Here is a 23,867-nt window from a genome sequence, read left to right on the forward strand (position 1 = left end):
TGAAAACATAGTATATGAGACCACTATTTAAAACAGAAAGAAGACCACTGCTGAAAACACAGAATATAAGACCACTATTTAAAACAAACAATAGTAAACCACAATCTAAAGCAAGAGGAAAAATCCTGAAAATACATCACCCTTAGACAATTTTTAAGAACGCAAAAAGTAAAACATCTGAAAACACATTGCGTTTTATACAGAGATAAAATTATCTGAGCGATTCACTTAAGAAAATACACATCACGCTTTTATTTGCTTTGACAGACCAACAGATACTGAGCAATTATCGTGGTGGGTTCAACTTCAGAAATTCAAGTGAAGATGCAATGCATTACTACCCTAATGTCTTTCTCCTTGCATTTAAATATATTTTTATTTGTTTATTAATTAATTTTTTTTTTTTAAATATGTGAGATCTCATATTTCTGTATTTCCCTCCACTTCCTCTTACTTCTTCCTAATGAACGCCATATTCTCTGGAAGCTAGAATTCCAAGTCAGTGGCCCCTGTGGGCTTGTTCCATATGAATAGTGTTCATCTTCTGAATAATAATAATAATAATAATAATAATAATAATAATAATAATAATAATAATAATAATAATAATAATAATAGAGTAATGGCAAAAGTAGTATAGTGGTTATAAGTGGTATGGCTCAACTACTCCGAATATTTCGGATTTAACTTCCGACAAAACATCTCAGTTTTCAGAACGTACAATTTCAAGCCACTAATTACCATACCAAGGTTTTCAGAAGCTAGAATTTCAAGACGTAATTAGCCAGGTTCTCAGGAGCCAGAATTCAAGGCACTGTAATGACCCAGGGTTTCAGAGCCTAGAATTTCAAAAAAGTGCAATTACCCAGGGTTTCAGAACCTAGAATTTCAAGGCACTGTAATGACCCATGGTTTCAGAACCTAAAATTTCAAGGCACTGTAATTACCCAGGGTTTCAGAACCTAGAATTTCAAGGCACTGTAATGACCCAGGGTTTCAGAACCTCCAATTTCAAGGCACTGTAATGACCCAAGGTTTCAGAACCTAGAATTTCAAGGCACTGTAATGACCCAGGGTTTCAGAGCCTAGAATTTCAAGGCACTGTAATTACCCAGGGTTTCAGAACCTAGAATTTCAAGGCACAGTAATTACCCAGGTTTTCAGAACCTAGAATTTCAAGGCACCGTAATGACCCAGGTTTTCAGAACCAAGAATTTCAAGGCATTGCAATTACCCAGGTGTTCAGAGCCTAGAATTTCAAGGTACTGTAATGACCCAGGGTTTCAGAACCTAGAATTTCAAGGCATTCAAATTACCCAGGTTTCCAGAACCTAGAATTTCAAGAAACTGTAATGACCCAGGTTTTTAGAACCTAGAATTTCAAGGCACTGAAGTTACCCAGGTTTTCAGAACCTAGAATATCAAGGCACTCAAATTACCCAGGTTTCTAGAACCTAGAATTTCAAGAAACTGTAATGACCCAGGGTTTCAGAACCTAGAATTTCAAGGCACTGTAATTACCCAGGTTTTCAGAACCTAGAATTTCAAGGCACTGTAATTACCCAGGTGTTCAGAACCTAGAATTTCAAGGCACTGCAATGACCCAGGTGTTCAGAGCCAAGAATTTCAAGGCACTGTAATTACCCAGGGTTTCAGAACCTAGAATTTCAAGGCACTGTAATTACCCAGGTTTTCAGAACCTAGAATTTCAAGGCACTGCAATTACCCAGGTGTTCAGAACCTAAAATTTCAAGGCACTGTAATTACCAGGTTTTCAAGTCATAATTCTATATGAGCAAGCGGCCCATGAAGCTTTCAGCCACGGCCTGGTGATGGCCTGTCCTGTAGCATTGCAAGACGCACGATTATGGCTAACTTTAACCTTTAAAAAATAAAAACTACTGGGGCTAGAGGGCTGCAATTTGGTATGTTTGATGATTGGAGAGTGGATGATCACCATACAAATTTGCAGCCCTCTAGCTTCAGTAGTTTTTAGGATCTGAGGGTGGGTGGACATACAAAGCCGGCACAATAATTTTCTTTTACAGAAAACTAAAACCAAAGAACGCACTGCACTTAGGACGAATTTGGGTACAAACTTCTGCAACCCCGAGTACACAGCACAAACAAACAACTCTTTTAATTACCGCCTGCGGTAAACAACATACTTAGGTGGGCACCGCTCTTTGCTCTCCCGTCCAACCGCCCGGCGATAATTCTGTTCAGAAGGATTTTTCAAATTCCTTTTGTGCGACGTCCTACACCGAAGTCTTCAAGTGGACCCAGACTCTTCAAAAATTGCAAGAGTTATCGAATATTATTATTATTATTATTATTATTATTATTATTATTATTATTATTATTATTATTATTACTATTATTATTATTACTATTATTATTATGTTATACAGGTCCGGTTCAATCTAATGCATGTATGTATGTATATATATATATATATATATATATATATATATATATATATATATATATATATATATATATATATATATATATATATATATATATATATATATATATATATATATATATATATATATATATATATATATATATATATATATAGCACACACACACACACAAACATATATATATATATAATAAATACAGTATATATAGTTTTACTGTACAGTAAAGTAAGCACATCTTTTACCTTATCTATCTATCTATTATATACATATATGTGTATATATATACTCTATATATATATATATATATATATATATATATATATATATATATATATATATATATATATATATATATATATATATATATATATATATATATATATACACACGAATACTCACGAAGAAAATAAATCTTATTCATGTTTGCAGGTAGCATAAAAAACCGATAAAGTCCCAGTAACCAAAATCTGAAAGTCCATACGAATAATCCTTACCATGCCGGTCGCCAACAAAAAATATCCTAAAATATACTTATAGAAAATTCCTACATATAGCAATCCTGGCATATTCAATAAGGAGAGGACTTTCGTCTGAACAAGTCTTATCAGGTCTGTACGGAATTAATAACAAACGTAGACTAAAACTGAATAGATTAAACATGACTAAGCAATTCCTCGGGCTTAGAATTACGATGCAAAAAAGAAATATGTAATCTCATTCATCTCAAGTTTAGGAATTTCATTTCAGTAAGTCTTATCTCTAGGCTAGATCATATTAGATACGCCTGTCTAACAGGCCAGTCCAAAAAGCCATAATAGCCCCCGGTGGGTGACCCTCCCCAAGGGGAGATACGCCCCTCGGGCTGTTAAGTAAAGATCAAAGACTGTAGTGCCTTATCTCTTCTCGGCAAAGAATGGCAATACTCTGGGCCGCGTTCAGAAGCCTTCAAAGCGTCCTCGCAGAATTCGGCTACGCGTCACTGTGACACGAGACTGATGATCACTTGAATGACAAATTTTGCATCGTAACCAACAGGAGATAGGACGTAACGGCAGTCGGTAAGTTTAATTTCTCAAGTTTCAAATTTCGAAAGTGACGTCAAGTATTACTTTCTTAAGTTTCAAATTTCGAAAGTGAGACATCCTGTTTTTTGTTTTGATGACAGTCGACACACTCTCTCTCTCTCTCTCTCTCTCTCTCTCTCTCTCTCTCTCTCTCTCTCTCTTTTTAGCATGGGGGAATGAGTGACTACTTCATACTTGTATCTGATGATTATGATAAAAACAACGTACTTGTAATAAAAAAATAAAAACATCTAAAAAAAGGAACAATCTCTTGTAATCGCTGGTATATGTGAGCATATGCATTTATAAGTATAATCTCTTATTGAAAGCTTATTTAGGTAAGTGCGCATGTCAGATTCTTCACCAAAATGCTGCGCGTGTTCATACTGCGCGCGTACGCAAAAGAATATGCACTTATTTACGAAAGCAAGCGCTTCAAAACGCAATCAGTGTACCTCCTTACTGATCATAATTATTAAGTGCTCATGACGTATGAATAATAACGAGAATGCTTTATAAAAACTGCATGTATGTATGTACGTATGTATGTATATGTGTACGTATACTCAGCAAAACCATGATGTACGTACGTAAGTACAGTACAAACGCTTTGAGAACAACCCCGCGTCTATTTTTAAAAGGCAGGAGAGTGCATAAAGGTTTCCCCGAAAAGTGATCTCCCATAAGTGGTGTTTATTTTCGAATCTTGGGCTGAAAACCCGAGAGAGAGAGAGAGAGAGAGAGAGAGAGAGAGAGAGAGAGAGAGAGAGAGAGAGAGAGAGAGAGAGAGAGTTCTGCCTTCACTGAAGGTGGGAGGTTGCTTCTTCAGAAGAGGACTCGAGACTCACGATTACAATCTGCGAGAACGTTTGAAGTGGTCAAAAATATATTGTAAACAGAGAGTCAAAGAATTCCTTAACAATCACTCAAGTTCTCTTATTGAAACCAGGAAGAATAAGTGTGCTGATTGACAGAGAATATGTAGAGAATCAGATAAACAGACAAATACAGGAGAGTAATTTTAGAGGACTCTACCTTCCTGGCTGAAATCAGGAAAAGCAGTTGAAACGATTAAAGGGACAAAAATAATGTGTGTGTGTGTGTGTGTGAGAGAGAGAGAGAGAGAGAGAGAGAGAGAGAGAGAGAGAGAGAGGAGTTAAGTTAATTTTGCCCGTGTTGACCTACTATTATGGTCGCGACCAGTGTGGAGAAAGGCATGGGGCTAGCAACCTCATCCTAAAAAGCTTATTGAAAATTGCAGAGTTTATATCTTCTGAGTCACCATCTATTATGGGATAGGTCATATATATGTATATATATATATATATATATATATATATATATATATATATATATATATATATATATATATATATATATATAAAATGTATGTATATATTTATATACAAATATATATATGTATGTATGTATGTATGTATGTATGTAACTATGTATGTGTGTGTGTGTATGTGTATGCGTGTGTCTTCTATTACAACCCTCTCCATAAGGGAATTATCTTCGACACGGCACTTGAAAGCCACAAATAGCTGCAGCGTTTTGTAAAGCCACCTCCTGCTAGAGGAAACGGCTAACTGGTGAAAGTTGAGTATGAATGTGGCTGCGATCGCTGAAATGGTTATCTGGAGCCATCCTCCATTATGGGAAATAACTCAATGTAAAAATAATATATACAATTGAGTGTGTTTTCCGTAAATGACAGCTAGAAAATTTTTAAAATTATTAAGTTCTTTGAAATGAAGTTTTGGCGAGTAAGTGATAAGGTAGGCTTTGAGCCTAACTTGGCCCTACGATCATCAAGAACAGAAACTTGAATCAGAAGCAAATAAATACATAGATAAAAACATAAATAAATAGATAAATATATATATATATATATATATATATATATATATATATATATATATATAGATAGATAGATAGACAGATAAATAAATAAACAGATAAATAAATAAGTAAACAAATTAATCAAAATATAAGCAAACAAATAAATAAATGAAATTAATCCCCACGAGTGGAACGAACAAATTCAATTTCCTCTCCTCCTCCTTCTCCAGCTCCTCCTCCTCCTCCTCCTCCTCCTCCTCCTCCCCCTGGGAAAGCCGATTCCCTTCCCGCGAGAGGGAGTGCAACCGAAGCCTCTCGCATATAAGAAACGCGACAGGTATTTTTGGGGTGAGCGTGTAATCCCAGCCCTCTTCGGCTTGCCAAAAGGGGATTTCATCGCATGCCAAAATAACCATAAGGAAGGGGCGAAATGATGGAGGGGTGGAGAAGTGGGGGGGAAGAGGGGGAGAGGGAGGAGAAATATCTGACACCTCGACTTGAAGCAGTGACGATCATGACACTTCATGAGGATTTTATGGGGCCTATTTTCCGACCGCATTCAGACTCCGACTGATAAGACGAAGAGGTGGGATTGTCTAATGATGTCCCTCGATCACTGAAGTGGCGGTTGATGTCCGAAGTGACGTCTCTCCTGACGTGACGAATCGCAGTGTTGTGGTCGATGCCTTGTTCTTGTTAGGGTTCGAAGTGACATCTCTCTCTCTCTCTCTCTCTCTCTCTCTCTCTCTCTCTCTCTCTCTCTCTGGCTGACCATCTGACGCCCCTCTATTACTGATGTAGTGGTTGATGTCTATTTTTCTTGTTTAGCATTCGAAGTGACGTCTCTCTCTCTCTCTCTCTCTCTCTCTCTCTCTCTCTCTCTCTCTCTCTCTCTCTCTTGCTTGGCTGAAAGGACAAACACCTGACAATCTGACGTCCCTCCATTACTGATGTAGTGGTTGATGTCTCTTTTTCTTGTTTAGCATTCGAAATGACATCTCTCTCTCTCTCTCTCTCTCTCTCTCTCTCTCTCTCTCTCTCTCTCTCTCTCTCTCGCTTGGCTGGCAGAACAAACACCTGACCATCTGACGTCCCTAGCTCACCGAAGCGGTTTTGATGTCTTGTTCATGTGGCCTAGCCTTTGTAGAGTGACATCTCCCCCTGACGTCCCCCAAACATTGTCCTCGATGTCATGTTCTTGTTTACCCAATTAGCAATGACCTCACTTGGCTGATCCTGACAAGGCAATGACCTGGCCACCTGACGTCACTTCAAGCTGTGCTGATGTCTTGTTGAGCCTCAGCCTTCGAAGTTGACAGCGCTCTTGCTTGTTAAGAAAGGTCATCTGAAGTTCTCTGTTTGATCACACAAGGACTTGAACAGTTGAAGTCACAATGACATCAGGGGAAAGACCTCGCTTTCAAGTTGCATTTTCGTAACCGACGTCACTTGAAGACGACAGGAAGTTAACGAAGTCGCTCATGAATTAGGCCATGCTGGCTAGACTAGGAAGGACCAGCGTCACCGTGAGGTGTAAAAAAAAAAGCGATTCAGGGAAATACGTCACGCAGTGGGATATTTTATTCGTGTGTCTTAGTGCAAATAGATTTATAATATAGAAGAACAAGGACACAATCAAAGCAAAACCCAGCGGTGCCAGGTATAGAGACAGCCCCATTTTTCTAATTGATTTAAAGAATTACAAACCCACTTTACTTAATACTTTCGGTAAACGAGCGGTTCAAATATCCCCGTCAAAAATAGGAACATATGATCTCCATAACATACAAAGGAAGACACAAAGGCGTTAGTTATGAGCTGAGAAAAATATCAAATTGTTTGAAATACACACAAAAGGATATTATCAGGAATTTTTATATAGCAAGTGCGCACGTACGAGATAATAAACCGGTAAACAAATTGTCTTCACGAACAGAATTCCTGGGCACTGTCAAGTGTCCCGAGTATTCAATAACCTTCATACGGCAAAATATTTATATAATAATACAACCTAGAAGTGGATATTCACCGTAAACAAACCTCGGGCTGAAAGGACACGGCTTTCAATCATGCCTGTTTATAAGGTGAAAATTTTGCAATATGAGACATTAATTCTTAGGGTTATCTTTTATAAATGATGTTATTCCTCTCTCAAGTTCAACTCTTTTTTTTTTTTATTTCTTTCTTTTCGGTCTTATGCCTAAACTGCCGTTTATTTACGCATTTGTTTGTTTGTTATTTTTGTCAATATTTCTTCATTAGTAGTTTCCATTTATAACTTTACTACTTCTCTCTTCTCCTGACTCTCTTTCTTATTTTTCATGAATGAACATTTTATTCTTAATGTCTGCGCATCATAAAATAATAATAATAATAATAATAATAATAATAATAATAATAATAATAATAATAATAATAATAATAATAATATTAAAAAGGAATCTGGAAAAACTAGATGTCAAAGTAGCTCCAGGACTCATGCAGAAGAGTGTGCTACTAGAAACAGCGCACATAGTGAGAAAAGTGATGGACTCCTAAGGAGCCAGGGTGCAACCCGGAACCCCACACTATAAAACCACCCGGTCGAATAGGATGACTGTGATAGACAAAATAAATAAATAAATAAAATAATAATAATAATAATAATAATAATAATAATAATAATAATAATAATAATAATAATAATAAAGACAAATGATAATGTCTGCCAGATAACTGTAACACTTAACATGAACATGAAAGGAGGCTCTTAAGAAATTTAGGCTGTCAAGCCAAGACTTGAGGCACTTTCGGTCACTCAGTGCATAAGACAGTGGAAAGAAGGGGTTAGAGTGGTTGAACAGCAAGCAATACAGAGAGATCGAGAGCGTATATGAAATGCGAGAATCTAAAGGTATTACTCAAGTATAAGGAGAAAAAAATCAAACTGCCTAGCAATTAAGGAAATATTATTATTATTCATAAGATGAAACTTATTATTATTCATAAGATGAAACCTATTCATACGAAACAAGCCCACCAAAGGGGCCACTGACTCGAAATTCAAGCCTCCAAAGGATAAGGTGATCATTAAGAAGAAGTAAGAGGAGGTAAAGGGAAATAGAGAAAGAAGAGATCTCACTTATTAACAAAGAAATAAATGAAGTAATAAATTGTTCAATAGATAAAAATGAATCAAAATGCACGAAGAATAGTATTAGGGTAATAATGCATTTTTCTTCGCTTGAACTTTTGAAGTTCCAGTGAACGAACTGGAAAATGTAACCAAAGCAACACAACACATAAAAAGCAACTTACCATTACAAAAAAAAAAAAATCTGATGATTATATTACTTGACAAAAGTAGTTAAGTTACATTACTTCAAGGGCCTTGTTGCTAATGATAGTTCATAGACTTACTCTTCTTGAATAAAACTTTAATACAGTTCATATTCTAACTCTTCTTGTATAAAGCTTTAATGTCATCTCAAACCTGCATAAATTAAGTGCTTTACCAAGCATGGATGGTTATAATGTTATTTGTATCAATTATCAAATTATATAATTATCCATACGTGAAAATGATTGTTCAAGTCTCTTGTGGAAAATGATGGTTCAGAGTAACAGGAGTAAATTAGGAGATACCGGCCCTTCAAGCAAGAGCCCGTGCTGGCAATCAATCAACAGCAAGAAAGGAGAAACATTTGGTCTCTTATCATATGTGATTACGCGAATAAAAGGATCTTAAATTATATAAGGAATTCTTCATATCACTTTTCAATTTTATAGGACAATATTTCATCATAGAATATTTTTTATCATACCGGGAAATTTTCATCGGTAAGATTTTCTTTAAACAGCAGTAAAATTTTCACTATCCCAAATTCTTTAATCGCAGAGGATAGATTTTTCAACTAAGGAAAATTTTCACCAACTCGACATTTTTCATCACATGGGAAAAGATGAATTCCTTTTGAAAGCGAACAATCATCAGTGAAAGCATTTCTATTGCACTGGAGAATTTTCACTGCTGAAAATTAAAAATTTCTTCCTTTTCTTTAAATAACAGGACAATTTTCATCACCGTCAATTCTTTGAATATAGAATTTAGGCCAAAGGCCAAGCACTGCGACCGACGAGGTCATTCAGCAATGAAACGGAAACTGACAGAATATGGTTTGAAAGGTGTAACAGGAGGAAAACCTCAAAGCAGTTGCACTATGAATCAATTGTTAGGAGAGGGTAAAGGAAAGTCAGATGGAAAAAAGAGAATATGAAGAGAGGCACAGTAAAAGGAACGAAAGGGGTTGCAGCTAGGGGCCGAGGGGCCCTACCCCCCAAGGAGTCTCAATTCTTTAATCACACAAAAACGACTCTGGGGGGAATTTTCGTCATGCTGGAAAATTTCCACCACACTCGACATTTTTCGTCACACTTAACATTTTTCGTCACATGAGAAAATCCTGAATCCTTCAGAAAACAAAACTTCAGCATTAGTGAAATTAAGAGAATTCCTTCTGAATGCGAACAATCAAGGAAGCTATTACTGCACTCCTATAATTCTCAGAGCACGGACTTAAAAAAAACATATTCCCCCGGAGTTCCCTTTGAGTTACACTTCTCTAAAGAAAAATGGGGGGCAGTTGCTTTCGCGATAATGCCCCAAGTGCCCGCGGTCATTCGGAGATCAATGGGAGCCATTAACAAAGGACGCATCTGGGATGATAATTGCCCTACCGATTAGACACGCGTTAACGACACAGATACCCACACAACAAACACAGGAACGACGCCGTTAAGCAAAAACATGAAACGCCTTAATCCCAGACAAGCATTACTCTCTTTTTCTCGCACTCACACACTCTCTCTCTCTCTCTCTCTCTTTCTCTCTCGTCTGCATTGCAACGTTAGTCTCACCAGGGAGAGAGAGAGAGAGAGAGAGAGAGAGAGAGAGAGAGAGAGAGAGAGAGAGAGAGAGAAGGCAGTCTGAACACCTGAATTTCAACCTTTTTCTCGCTTTTGTGTTTGTTACATCATAGGTCACTTCAACAAGGGAGTGAGACGAAGGTCTCTCTCTCTCTCTCTCTCTCTCTCTCTCTCTCTCTCTCTCTCTCTCTCTCTCTCTGGCATCTTTCTGCATTATAATAGGTCCCAATACGGGAGGTGGATATAAAAAAGCGGGGGGCAGGGGTGGGGGCCGTTGCTAAGCACTGAACTAACATATGTGTTTTGCAACTACGGTCCGTAAGAGCTAAGGGATGGGGAAGAGAAGGTGTCAAAGAACATACGGAACTTGAAGGAGGAGGAGGAGGAGGAGGAGGAGGAGGAGGAGGAGGAGGAGGAGGAGGGGGAGGAGGGGGGAGAGAGATTAATACAATAAACTGACATGACAAAAACGTCCATCGACGCAAATGAATAGGCTACCGAACTTGCTCCGTCACAGACTACTACAGAATACAGAGAGAGAGAGAGAGAGAGAGAGAGAGAGGGGGGAGGGGGAAAGCGTCGTTTAAGCACCGAAATCTATGACTTAATCCTAACCACTCGGCCATCTGTCCCCCTGTAGTAGTCGCTGTTGCCTCTCGGAAATATTTGCTTCCTTTTAAGACTCTAAGTCAACTCTGCCAAGTATTTTGCATAGAGTTAACGTTTCCCTCTCTCCCCCTCTCTCTCTCTCCTTTGGGACGTTATTCGTGACCCTGCCCTAAAACTAGGGAGGGGAGAGACTCGGGGTACAACTACCAAAATACCTAAAATTTTTCCCTTTCGATAAGTTTTCCGCTCACTCTCTCGTTAAGTATCTGATGGAAGTTAATCAGTCATAAAATACCTAAGTAATTACCTATGTGACACCTCTCTCTCTCTCTCTCTGAATAAGTATTGCACACTTTAACCTGTTTATCCAGATGATTTAATTAATTGTCAGGCTGAATTTCTGTAGAGGCGTTGGGCTTTTCAGTTTGTTGTTCATTTGTCAGTCGAGACGAATAACAGTATTAATGTGAAGAATGAAGATTCAAGTATTAAGCTGATACTAGCACTATATAACTACCGCTGCCGCTGATATTTCTACATCTACTGTTAATGATAATATTTCTAGTAGAAATGAAGTACAAAATCCGCGATGATTTTAGTCCTGATATAATAAAATCTATGAAGAAGGCTTTCGAGTCTACATCAGTCTTTAAAATTTGAAACAAAAGTTTTTAAAGTTTCATTTAAGCTAGATAACAAAATTATTTCTCACTTTAGGGTTCAAGATATTACTAAATGTTAGGAAAGTATATAATAATAATAATAATAATATAATAATAATAATAATAATAATAATAATAATAATAATAATAATAATAATAATAATAATAATAATATAATAATAATAATCACTATCATCTACTCCAATCTTCCTTAGTTAATCAATCAAAATGAATTTGTTCTGAAACAGGAATAAATCACTTTTCAGGACAATTCAACACCAAGCATCCACTACTTCCCTTCCATAACAATTTGATGTCAAACATCCACAAGTTCCCCTTTTAAGACAATCTGATGTCAAACCTTCACAAATCCCTTTCAAGATATAACCATATGTTCTTTCAAGACAATCTCGCGTCATACATTCAGAGATGTCTTTCCAAAAATTTGATGTCAAATATTCATAAGTTCCCTTTAATAAATCTGCTGTCAAATTTCCGCAACTTTCCTTTCAAAACATTTTTATGCCGAACATCCACATGTCCCTTTAAAAAATTCTGATGTCAAACATCGACAAGTTTATTTTCAAAACAATTTGATATCAAATGTCCACTATTCCCTTTCATGACAGTGTCATGTCAAATATCCGTGAGTTCAATTTCATGACAATTTGATGTCAAACATCCATAATTTCCATTATCCGGCTATCTGATGTCAAATATCCATAAGTTCCATTTCAAGACAATTTGATGTCAAATATCCATGAGTATATGTCAAGACAATTTGATGCCAAAAATATCCAAAAGCTCCATTTAAAGACAATTTGATGCCAAATATCCATAAATTCCATTTAAAGACAATTTGATGTCATATATCCATAAGTTCCATCTCAAGAAAATTTGATGAAAACTATCCATAAGTTCCATCTCAAGACAATTGGACGCCAAATATCTAAAAGCTCCATTTCAAGACATTTTGATGACAAATATCTACAACTTCCATTTAAAGACAGTTTGATGTTATATGTCCATATGTTCCATGTCAATACAATCTGATGTAAAAAATCCTCAACCTCCATTCAAACTGAGACCATTTGATGTCAAATATCCATCGCAAGACAATGTAATATCAAATACCCATTTCAAGATAAATTGCAGTCAAATATCCATTTCAAGACAATTTGATGTCAAATATCCACTGAAAGATAATTTAATGTTAAATATCCACAGTAAGACAATTCTACGTCCAATATCCATTGCAAGCCGACAGCTTGATGTCAGCTAACCATTGCAAGGCAGTTTTATGTCAAATATCCATATCAAGACAATTTGAAGACAAATATCCATATCAAGACAATTTGAAGACAAATATCCATATCAAGACAATTTGAAGACAAATATCCATATCAAGACAATTTGAAGACAAATATCCATATCAAGACAATTTGAAGACAAATATCCATATCAAGACAATCTGAAGACAAATATCCATATCAAGACAATTTGAAGACAAATATCCATATCAAGACCATTTCAAGACAAATATCCATATCAAGACAATTTGAAGACAAATACCCATATCAAGACCATTTGAAGACAAATATCCATATCAAGACAATTTGAAGACAAATATCCATATCAAGACAACTTGAAGTCAAATACTTCGAAAAATTCTCCCAGGTACTTCATCGTGATCCCCCAACTCGGACCACTAACCCCAGCAAGCATTTTTAGTGTCTGAGTCGAAAGGATTCTGAAATAGCAGACGCTTGAGTCATTCCTTGCCCTCTTTCCTCCCCCCTCCCCCTCCCCCTCCATCACCCATCCCAGAAATGGAGAGGGAGGGAGGGAAAGAGGGAGGGTCTGTTAACCCCTAGAACCACAGTTTCGTCCTCTGAAATTACTGGCGTTGAGAGCTGAGTTCATCTTTTATTTCGACTGTTTGTTTGATGGATGCGTTATAAATTTATCACCTCTGCCTTCTTTACTTATATTCGTTTATTTATTTGTTTATTTGACTGAATTGAACTGAATATAGAATTTGGGCCAAAGGCCAAGCACTGGGACCTATGAGGTCATTCAGCTCTGAAATGGAAAATGACAGTAAAAGGTTTGAAAGGTGTAACAGGAGGTAAACCTCGCAGTTGCGCTATGAATCAATTGTTAGGAGAGGGTGGAAAGTATGATGGGAGAAAGAGAATAAGACAGGAAGTACTGTAAAAAGAACGAAAGGGGTTGCAACTAGGGGCCGAAGGCACACCGCAAAGAACCTTAAGTAATGCCTACAATGCACCACATGAGGTGCACTTACGGTACTACCCCGCTCCCCCCTGCGGGGATTTACTTATTTGATAGCACAAATCCCACATTTATTCGACTCTTCGTTTAATGAAAACGATTTGAAATATTTGTTTTTGTAAGACAGATGATAGAGGTTCATTTAAGGATTGATTTAAGAACAAATTCCTCACATTACTTCGATTACTTGCGAAACGAAATTCTTATAAAAAGACTATTTTCGTAATACATGTACTACAATTTTATATCTAATGCAGTTGTTCTTAACCTTTTAATTACCACGCCCCCTCTAAGAGTTGGTCCTTCCCTCCACGCCGCCCCCACCCCTTCCATCTAAGAGTAAAATTCCCTCCCAGATTTAAAGGAAAATTAATAAAAAGAGAAAGAGAAGGGGTGTTTTTATTCTTTTGGGAATGATTTAGTGAGATACTTGACACTGCTTCCTAGCTACTACATCTTGAATGCGTGGTTGAATATTAAGAGAATAATGAATATAATTAGAGAACTTTTCATTTTTCCCTAGGGCTTGCGCCCCACCCCCGGATATTGCTAACGCCCTCAAAGGGGGCGCGCCCCCCAGGTTGAGAACCACTGATCTAATAAGACACCTGTATCTATCGTTTCGCTCGACTTACTACAAATACTTTTTCATTTTCTTATAACTTACGTTTGAAAATGTTTATAAGTATGTTTCAATCGTTTTTCGAGAACTGTTACATTAATTTCAGACAGGAAATTCATTTTTTTAAACTATTTTATTAAAGATAATAATTATATAATTTATATAATTATTTATGTAATTATTATTTACATAATTATTCAAACTAATTTTGTGTAGGTGTTGTATTTCAATCGCTCTTCGAAAACTGATACATTAACTTCAGATACAAAATTCATTTTTTTCAAACTATTTTATTAAAGATAATAATTATATAAATTATATAAATATATAATTATTATTTATATAATTTATATAATTAAACTAATTTTGTATAAGTGTTGTATTTCAATCGCTTTTCGAGAACTGTTACATTAATTTCAGAAATGAAATTAAATTTTTTTTTACTATTTTATTTATAAAATTTATTCCAAATTTATGCACTCCTCCAATTTATTCTGAAAGAACTAATTGGGAAAATACATATATTTGGAATAAATTTAGTTAATAAAATAGTTTTTAAAAAATGAATTTCATGTCTGAAAATAATATGAGTTCTCGAAAAGCAACTGAAATACGACACCTACTGTATACAAAATTAATTAAAATAATTATATAAATTATATAAATAATAATTATATAAATAATTAAATAAATAATAATTATAATAATTATATAAATAATTATATATTTACATAAATTATATAATTTCTATATAATTATATAAATAATTATATAAATAATAATTATATAAATAATTATATAAATAATAATTATATAAATAATTATATACATTTTCAAATATAAGCTAGAAGAAAATGAAGTATTTTCGTTAACTACACTATTAAAGAAATTTATTCCAAATTTATGCACCTTCCCAATTTATTCATCCCAAAACTTTTTGCTTTCAGCCCCACTTTTTTTTTTTTTGCGGCTTTCAAGAATGCACACGCGCGTGCTTGCGCGCCTCTGCGCATGTCTGGGAGAGCTTCTTGTTGACGTCTGCATGCGGCCATATTTTTGGCAGCGCCTGGGGAGATTCTTCCTTAAAGTTTGTTTAGTCTATTTGTGGCCCTATAAGGTTCTAGGCCGTGCGTCTTCCTACATGCGAGTGAATGAACTCCTATTTTTACACGTCTTTCCCCAAATTCTCTTTTTTTTTGGGTTGATTGATTGATTGCGTCTATTAAAACTGGCGTCACAACATCTAGGTTATTGACGAGCCGTATAATAAATTTAAATCTAAAACTAAAAATAAATAAATAAGTTAAAAAAGATTTCATATAAAAATATCTAAAAATACATAACATTCTCGATTACTGATGCCGTAATATAAATGTAAATATAAAGCTAAAAATAAATAAATGAGTTTAAAAAGAATTTCATATAAAAATATCTAAAAATATATATATATAATCATATTTGTTCGAATATATTATCAATAATTACATATACTTTATACGTATAATTAAAAGATACATAACTGCTCTATATTTCGGTTCTGGGCTAGATATGGGCTAATGGGTTGTTTGTCGGTCGTTTGATTCAAACCCGCCTTCCTGGTTCCTTTTTTTTTTTTTAGGGGGGTGGGGAGGGGCCAGGGGTGTTCTCCCGTCGACCCTCTTTCGATTTATCGTTACGTAGAGATAATTGAAAATAGAAATAAATAAAAATAATTGCAAGCGTTCTCCTCTTCATGCATGTAAGACTCGTCACGTGTTGAATACCTTTGTAAAAATTACCCACATTTAAGAGCTGGAATACAAAACTTAGGCCAAACGCCAAGCGCTGGGACTTATGAGGACATCATTCAGCGCTGAAAATAATGTTGAAACAATTGTTAGGAGAGGGGTGAGGAAAGTAAGATGGAAGAAAGAGAATATGAACGGAGGAGGTACGGTAAAAGGAATAAGTATGCCTTAGTTTAACCAGACCACTGAGCTGAATAACAGCTCTCCTAGGGCTGGCCCGAAGGACTAGGCTTATTTTACGTGGCTAAGAACCAATTGGTTAATAGAAACGGGACCTACAGCTTATCGTGGAATCCGAACCACATTATGACGAGAAATGACTTTCTATCACCAGAAATAAATTCCTCTAATTCTTCACTGGCCGGTCGGAGAGTCGAACGCTGGGCCAACAGCGTGATAGCCGAGAGCTCTACCCACCCCTCCAATGAAGAACGAGAGGTGTGGGCTTTGGGCGTGCATGAAAACAGCCACGAGCAGGCAAAAAAAAAAAAAAATAATAAAATATCAAAGTGCTGTCAAGAATAAAAAGATCAGAGTGCAGTTATGGAAAATAAAAATCGGTGCTGTGAGAAAAATGGAAAGATCAAAGTGCTGTAAAAAAAAAAAAAAATCATCGCAGTGAAAAAATAAGAAAAACATAGAAAGTCAAAGTGCTGTAAAAAAAAAAAAGTTCAGATCGATGCAGTGAAAAAATAAGAAAAATAGTGTGTCAGAGTGCTGTAAAAATATGAGATCAGTGCAGAGAAAAAAATGAAGCGATCAGAGCAGCAAAATAAAAAAAAAAAAAGTGCACCTTGATGCCGTTAGTTTGTCAGATAGTCAGAAGAGACCAATGCAAATATTTATGTATATACTGTATATATATGTGTGTGTGTGTGTGTGTGTGTATGCGAGAAAGGGTCGGAGAGTCAAGGGACAGAAGTAAAAGTCAAGTTATGTTCACATGTGACCAATATGAGGTCGTGAGACTTCAGTGCGGGTTTAATGAGTGGTTTGGAAACTGTCAAAGCACTTTCCCGAAAATGGGTTTCGTTTTAAACGTTGCTTTCAAAAGCTGAAAACGACAAGTACATTTTCTTCTCTCATAAACGCTTTTTGTCTTTTCAGGAAAACTGCTTCTTGCTGTACGGACAGACACAAAAACACAAACGTGTGTGTGTGTATATGTGTGTATATATATATATATATATATATATATATATATATATATATATATATATATATATATATATATATATATATATCATATATCAATATATATTAAAAATTATATACATATATGTATATATTTACTTTGTATTTTTAGCCTTGAGGATGAGACAAGGATCTCAAAACGTAGACCTTGATGAATAAAGGAAAACCATGTACCAAGATCTGCTTTAGTGCCTTCTTGTATATATATATATATGTATATATATATATATATATATATATATATATATATATATATATATATATATATATATATATATATACACTGTCTACCTAGAGCATATCTCTGCAAAGTAACTTGCAAATCCTTGTTTTCTCAAAAAGAAAACCAAGGCTGGAATAAATCCCCATAACAACTCAGATGATATCAAAGAGTCGAAAATCCCATAACAATTCTAATGAATTTCCGCCTCATGGTCAGCAGGAAAACTGTTATAAAAATTCACATTTCCGCGAAGGAGCCGAGGCGGGCAAAACGAGTCTACAGTTGACTTGGAAACGTTTACACAAAGAAGAAAGATTCAGAGAACTATCTGTTTACACAAAGAAGAAAAATTCAGAGAACTGTTTGTTGACGTCTGACATCCATCCTCATTCCTGCTTTTATCATTCTTATTGTTTATTTCTTTCGTACTTACTCAGTAGTCTCATTGTCCTGCGTTCCCACTTCTTCCCTCGCGTCGTGACCTGAAGTGATAAAAGATGCAAATCAATCAGTGAATACTTACACAAATTGATAGGGGTTAATTAAGATAAGGCAATAGGGAATGGTGAGCAAAATTAATACATGATGTCCATTACAAACTGGTTATTAGATTTTAGCTTGTAAATATAAACATTAAAGTCATGATATTCAATTTAATTGAAAATCTTTACTCGAGTTTAAGAAATACATTAAATTCAATTAAATTTTGGAATATCGTTTTGACAAAATAAATTTAAAAAACGATTAAAATTATTTTTTGACAAAATAAATTTTAAAAAATATTCGATTTTTTTTACAAAATAAAAAAACAATTAAAATATTTTTACAAAATAAATAAAAAACGATTAAAATATTTTTTGACAAAATAAATAAAAACGATTAAAATATTTTTTGACAAAAGAAATAAAAAAACGATTAAAATATTTTTGACAAAATAAATAAAAACCTATTTAAATATATTTTGACAAAATAAATTTAAAAAAAACATTAATATATTAAACTTTTTAAACAGAAAATTTTTCGTAAAACTATTTTGATTAGATTATGGAATATAGTTTTGACAAAATAAAAAAATTATTTAATATTTAATAAATTGAAAGCTCTTTCTAATTCTCGTCCGGACTACAAAACCTGGTAGTAGCGAAAGTTGTTATAACAATAAAACACACAAGAGCCTCCTACAATGATATGCATAGATTCTTGTACTGGTTCTGAAAATTAGAAAATTCGGGTCTTAAAATTATTATAATTCTGTGAGAGAGAGAGAGAGAGAGAGAGAGAGAGAGAGAGAGAAGAAAAAAAAAAAATTACGCTAGGCATTTTGCGCTACAGACAAGCAAAAGGTGGTACAAATCAAAAAAAAAAAAAAAAAAAAAAGTTAAAAAAAAAAAATAAAGCTTGGCATTTTGCAACAAATCGCCCATACTTTTGCCACGGCTAGAGAGAGAGAGAGAGAGAGAGAGAGAGAGAGAGAGAGAGAGAGAGAGAGAGAAAGAAAAACAATAAAGCTAGGCATTTTGAAGCAAAGGTGGAACAAATCGCCCATACCTTTTGTTATGTTAAACATCATTGCACTGTCATTGTTCATTGACGAGAGGACAAGGTGGGTCAGGCATTGCCGGAAATGTATTAAGTAGAAGTTAGCAAAACCAGTCTTCCTGAGAGAGAGAGAGAGAGAGAGAGAGAGAGAGAGAGAGAGAGAGAGAGAGAGAGAGAGAGAGGGCTACTAAGGGCAAGAGACCTTTCGCAATCCTTTCTCTCGTAAGAGATTGAAGCCAAAATTACTGACATTCTCTAGATCGATCAAATTGCTCAGGAAACCGGAAGAGAGAGAGAGAGAGAGAGAGAGAGAGAGAGAGAGAGAGATCCTGTATCAGTAGGTGGAATTTTATTTACTAACTTCGAACGCCGAATTAACATTTAAATAAAATCAATCATTTGTTTTTCTGTATGTGTGCGTTATCATCGTTTTTGAGGCCCAGGTAAGTATGATATGCTAAAAAGGGAAAAAGAGGGATGTTCAGGCATACATACACATGTGTAGTCACACATATACATTCATACACATACATCATGCATGCATATATGTGAGTGTGTGTGTATATATATATATATATATATATGTATGTATGTATATATATATATATATATATATATATATATATATATATATATATATATATATATATATATATATATAAGCGTACACGTGTATGACCTCATATGTATACCCAAGTATGCACGAATGCGTGAACGCATACATACGAAGAGCAAAATACTAACCACCAAACTAAAACAATTCTACGAAATCCGGAACCGTTAAACTGGTCATGTCATCGCACATGTACTACTTATCGCAAGCATTTGATTCTGGTTACCACAAGGCAATTCTATAATAGCCGCTTCTCGCTCGATGGATCAGTGTACTCGTACCCCCTCCACCCCCACTAAGGGTAAGATGGGGGGGGGAAGAGCACCCCCGCCTCCCCGTGGCTTTTTAAATGCACTTAACAAATACTTTAATCCAAGGTACGTATACGTATCTTGTCTCTTAGGTTCACGATTATTGATAGTCTTTTAACTTTCTTATTTTTTCTTTACGTTCAATTAGTTTTTATTTTTGCTTTTATTATTTTTTCTTGTCTTGGTATTCAAGCTTCTTTATCTATTACTTTTATTTGACTCGTACTGTCTATTAATTATCTTACTTGATAGCTTGTGACTATTTACGTTTCATTTCGTTCAAATTTTTGGTTCCTATCTAACTCCCCTTTTTTGATGTAAATTCTTGGGATGTTTCAATATAAATTTATTTTTCCCTAAAATCGTTTTCCTGTAATTTATTGATATTTATGTCTCTCTATATTCTTTTATACTTTTCTTTAATCTCTATCTTTATTTTCATCCACATTCTTTGTGTTTACGTTACCGTTGCCATACCACTTCATCCTAATAAATGGATATGTATATAAGTATGTATATATATACAGGTACATATGCATGTATATATATATATATATATATATATATATATATATATATATATATATATATATATATATACTGTATATTTATATGCGTTTACGTTACTGTTGCCATACTACTTCATCCTAATATATGCATAATATACATGTTTACATACACACACACACACACACACACACACACACACACATATATATATATATATATATATATACACATGCAATTTTTGCATTTTATTTTCAGGGTGACAATGGTCACTATTACTTTCGTAATTACACTTCCGGCTTCAAATAACGCAAACTAGACTGCTTTCGAAATAAAATATATTAATTGCAATTTACATTTAGGGACGCAGTGTGAAATAACGCACACATGATTCACAGCGAGATAAGGGTTGATTTGTAATTCTACTTCCTCAGTTGCCAATCTAAACAACGCACAACATTGCATTCTAGACTACAGTATAATTTCTCGTCAAAGTTAAACAACGCATTTTACTCATACGGCAAGCGAGACAAATAAAGCACAGTTAATTGCCCTCGAGTTGCAACAGCCAAAATTAATGCTAAGCATTATTTTCGAGATAAGACGATCACATTTCCCTTTCATTACCGCAGTCCAATAAAAGAGCACTTAACCCTTACACATTTTTCTCCCCAGAGATATAACGCTTATAGTTTCGGACTGAAATTCAACACATTTATTTAATTCCGAGATAAAACTGACTCCCGCGTTTTGCTCGGGGGTTTAATTAGTTAAACGCCACGCACTTAATGCTTGGTAACGTGAGTTTACGTTTTTTATATATAAAATCGCCTTTATTTACTGAATTAAATACGACTTTTATAACCAGCTTTGACCTCACTGATCTGGGAATCATATCTCTGAATTCTCAAGTTAGTTATATGCTTTTAATTCTAGGTAATAGGAGCTTTGTTTTTTTTATGATATAGTATCCCTTTTAGTTTTCTGTAAAAGAAAACTATTGAGCTTGTTTTGTTTGTCCGTCCGCACATTTTCTGTCCGCCCTCAGATCTTAAAAACTACTGGGACTAGAGGGCTGCAAACTGGTATGTTGATCATCCACCGTCCAATCATCAAACACACCAAATTGCAGTCCTCTAGCCTCCTCAGTAGTTTTCATTTTATTTAAGGTTAAAGTTATCCATAACCATGCTTCTTGCAACGATATAGGATATGCCACCACCGGGCCGTGGTTAAATTTTCCTGGGCCGAGGCTCATACAGTACTATACCGAGACCACTGAAAGATAGATCTATTTTCGGTGGCCTTGATTATACGCTGTAGCGACTGTACAGAAAACCCGATTGCGCTGAAGAAACTTCGGCACATTTTTATTTGTTTGTTTACAGAAATAATCCTGACTTTTAAACTACCTGTCATCTTATTTATTATGTGGAAATCATATGCTTTAAATTTCAATTACGGTATTAAGGAACTGGAATATCATATTTAGGCCAAAGACCAAGCGTTGGGACCTATGAGGTTCACTCAGCGCTAGAAGAGAAGTTGAGAATAAAAGGTTTAAAGGTGTAACAGGAGGAAAACCTCGCAGTTGCACTTTGAAACAACTGTTAGGAGAGGATAGAGGAAAGTAAGATGGAAGAAAGTGAATAAGACCGGAGGTACAGTAAGAGGAATGAAAGGGGTTGAAGCTTGGGGCCGAAGGGGCGCTGCAAAGAACCTTCAGCAATGGTAACAGTGCACCGCGTGAGCAGCACTGACGGCACTAACCCCCTAAGGAGTTCAGGTATTAAGAAACCCCTTTCTATCAAACTAGATTAGGGCATTATAGAGACAGATTCTCCTTATTAGGTTCTTGCTTGATCTTTCGATGTTTCTGTCAAATTTGAATGTAGTTTCATTCTCTCTCACTATTAGCAGTATACCTAGCAAAGGTCAACAGCGGTAAGTGTATTTTTACCAATAAACCAAGGCTTACAAACCTAGCAAACGTGAGCCGAACGCTGTACCAACTTCAACAAGCTGGGAGGTTAGGTCACAGCATCAATACGCAAAAAAAAAAAAAAAAAAAAAAAAAAAAAAATAATAATAATAATAATAATAATAATAATAATAATAATAAATAATAATAACACATTAAAATCAATGTATCTCCACATTTCTATTTTTTTCTGTATTTAACAACGTTCAGACTTGCCGTCGCCCAGCGAAGCGTTTCTCACCAATCGACCATCTCTTACAGTACCATCAGTGTTGATAGCATTGGTACGCTAATAATAAAAAAAAAATAATAATAATAATAATAATAATAATAATAATAATAATAATAACAACAAATTTAAATAATAATAATAATAATAATAATAATAATAATAATAATAATAAATAATGTCAAAATTCAGCCAAATGCTATAAAAAATCTGATTTAGAGTTCATGTCACATTAAAAAAAAAAAAAAACACTCCGCTGACCTCTGGTGTTGGGACACCTATCGAAGGCCAAAATAAAAAAAAAACTAAACCAAAATTATTATTATTATTATTATTATTATTATTATTATTATTATTATTATTATTATTATTATTATCATTATTATTATTCAGAAGATAAAACCTATTCATATGGAACTTGCCCACAGGGGCCATTGTCTAGGAATTTAAGCTCCTACAGAATATGGTGTTCACTGGGAAGAAGTCAGAGGAAGTAAAGGGAAATACAGATAAACGGGAAATAAGAAAAAATGCTAAAAAAAAAAGGGAAGGGGGGGGGGAGAATTTACAAAGTTACCCGTATACCTCACCTGGTCACTTGGAGGTATCCGAAACATTTCTGGCCCCTCGCCAGGTAGTCACAAGGGTAGGCTAGGAAAGGCTGCCCCGTGGGCCCACAGAGAGAAAGGAGGGAGAAGTAGTGGGTACTTGATTAGATGAAAGTTTTGCCTTATAAAGCGAGTTTCTAAGTCGCCCTGAACTTATCTGTGCTTTACGGCTATTCTGCTTTCATCAAAGTGCCGTTTCATATGTTTTTCAATAGCTGTTTAAATGTGTGTATACATACACACACATATATACATATATATAGTATATATATACATACATAAGTGCTTAAGTGTGTGTGTATATATACATATATATATATCCCACTTTTGCTGATTTTTTTGTCTTCAGTTTATGAATGTTTTTATATATATTCATCCAGTTTTCTTTAAGATGCTCCCTTTTTCAAATAATAATAATAATAACAATAATAATAATAATAATAA

The 23,867-nt window shown here is 34.9% G+C and overlaps 2 protein-coding genes across 2 annotated transcripts in view; one reads left to right on the top strand and one right to left on the bottom strand.

The window, feature by feature from the left end:
- Nucleotides 1–23,867, bottom strand: part of LOC136830106 (mediator of RNA polymerase II transcription subunit 15-like) — a 114,451-nt gene that overhangs the window by 58,795 nt on the left and 31,789 nt on the right. The window contains exon 2 of the mRNA XM_067089298.1: nucleotides 18,069–18,117. The gene's annotated coding sequence lies outside the window, so the exon portion shown is untranslated. The remainder of the gene's footprint in view (nucleotides 1–18,068; nucleotides 18,118–23,867) is intronic.
- LOC136830107 (transcription initiation factor TFIID subunit 3-like) overlaps nucleotides 1–23,867 on the top strand; it is a 43,487-nt gene that overhangs the window by 559 nt on the left and 19,061 nt on the right. Inside the window, exon 2 of the mRNA XM_067089300.1 lies at nucleotides 5,569–5,686. Within this exon, the coding sequence (XP_066945401.1) occupies nucleotides 5,569–5,686 (118 nt within the window). The remainder of the gene's footprint in view (nucleotides 1–5,568; nucleotides 5,687–23,867) is intronic.

Source organism: Macrobrachium rosenbergii, chromosome 46, assembly GCF_040412425.1.
Source record: "Macrobrachium rosenbergii isolate ZJJX-2024 chromosome 46, ASM4041242v1, whole genome shotgun sequence".
In the NCBI taxonomy this organism is placed as follows: Eukaryota; Metazoa; Arthropoda; class Malacostraca; order Decapoda; family Palaemonidae; genus Macrobrachium; species Macrobrachium rosenbergii.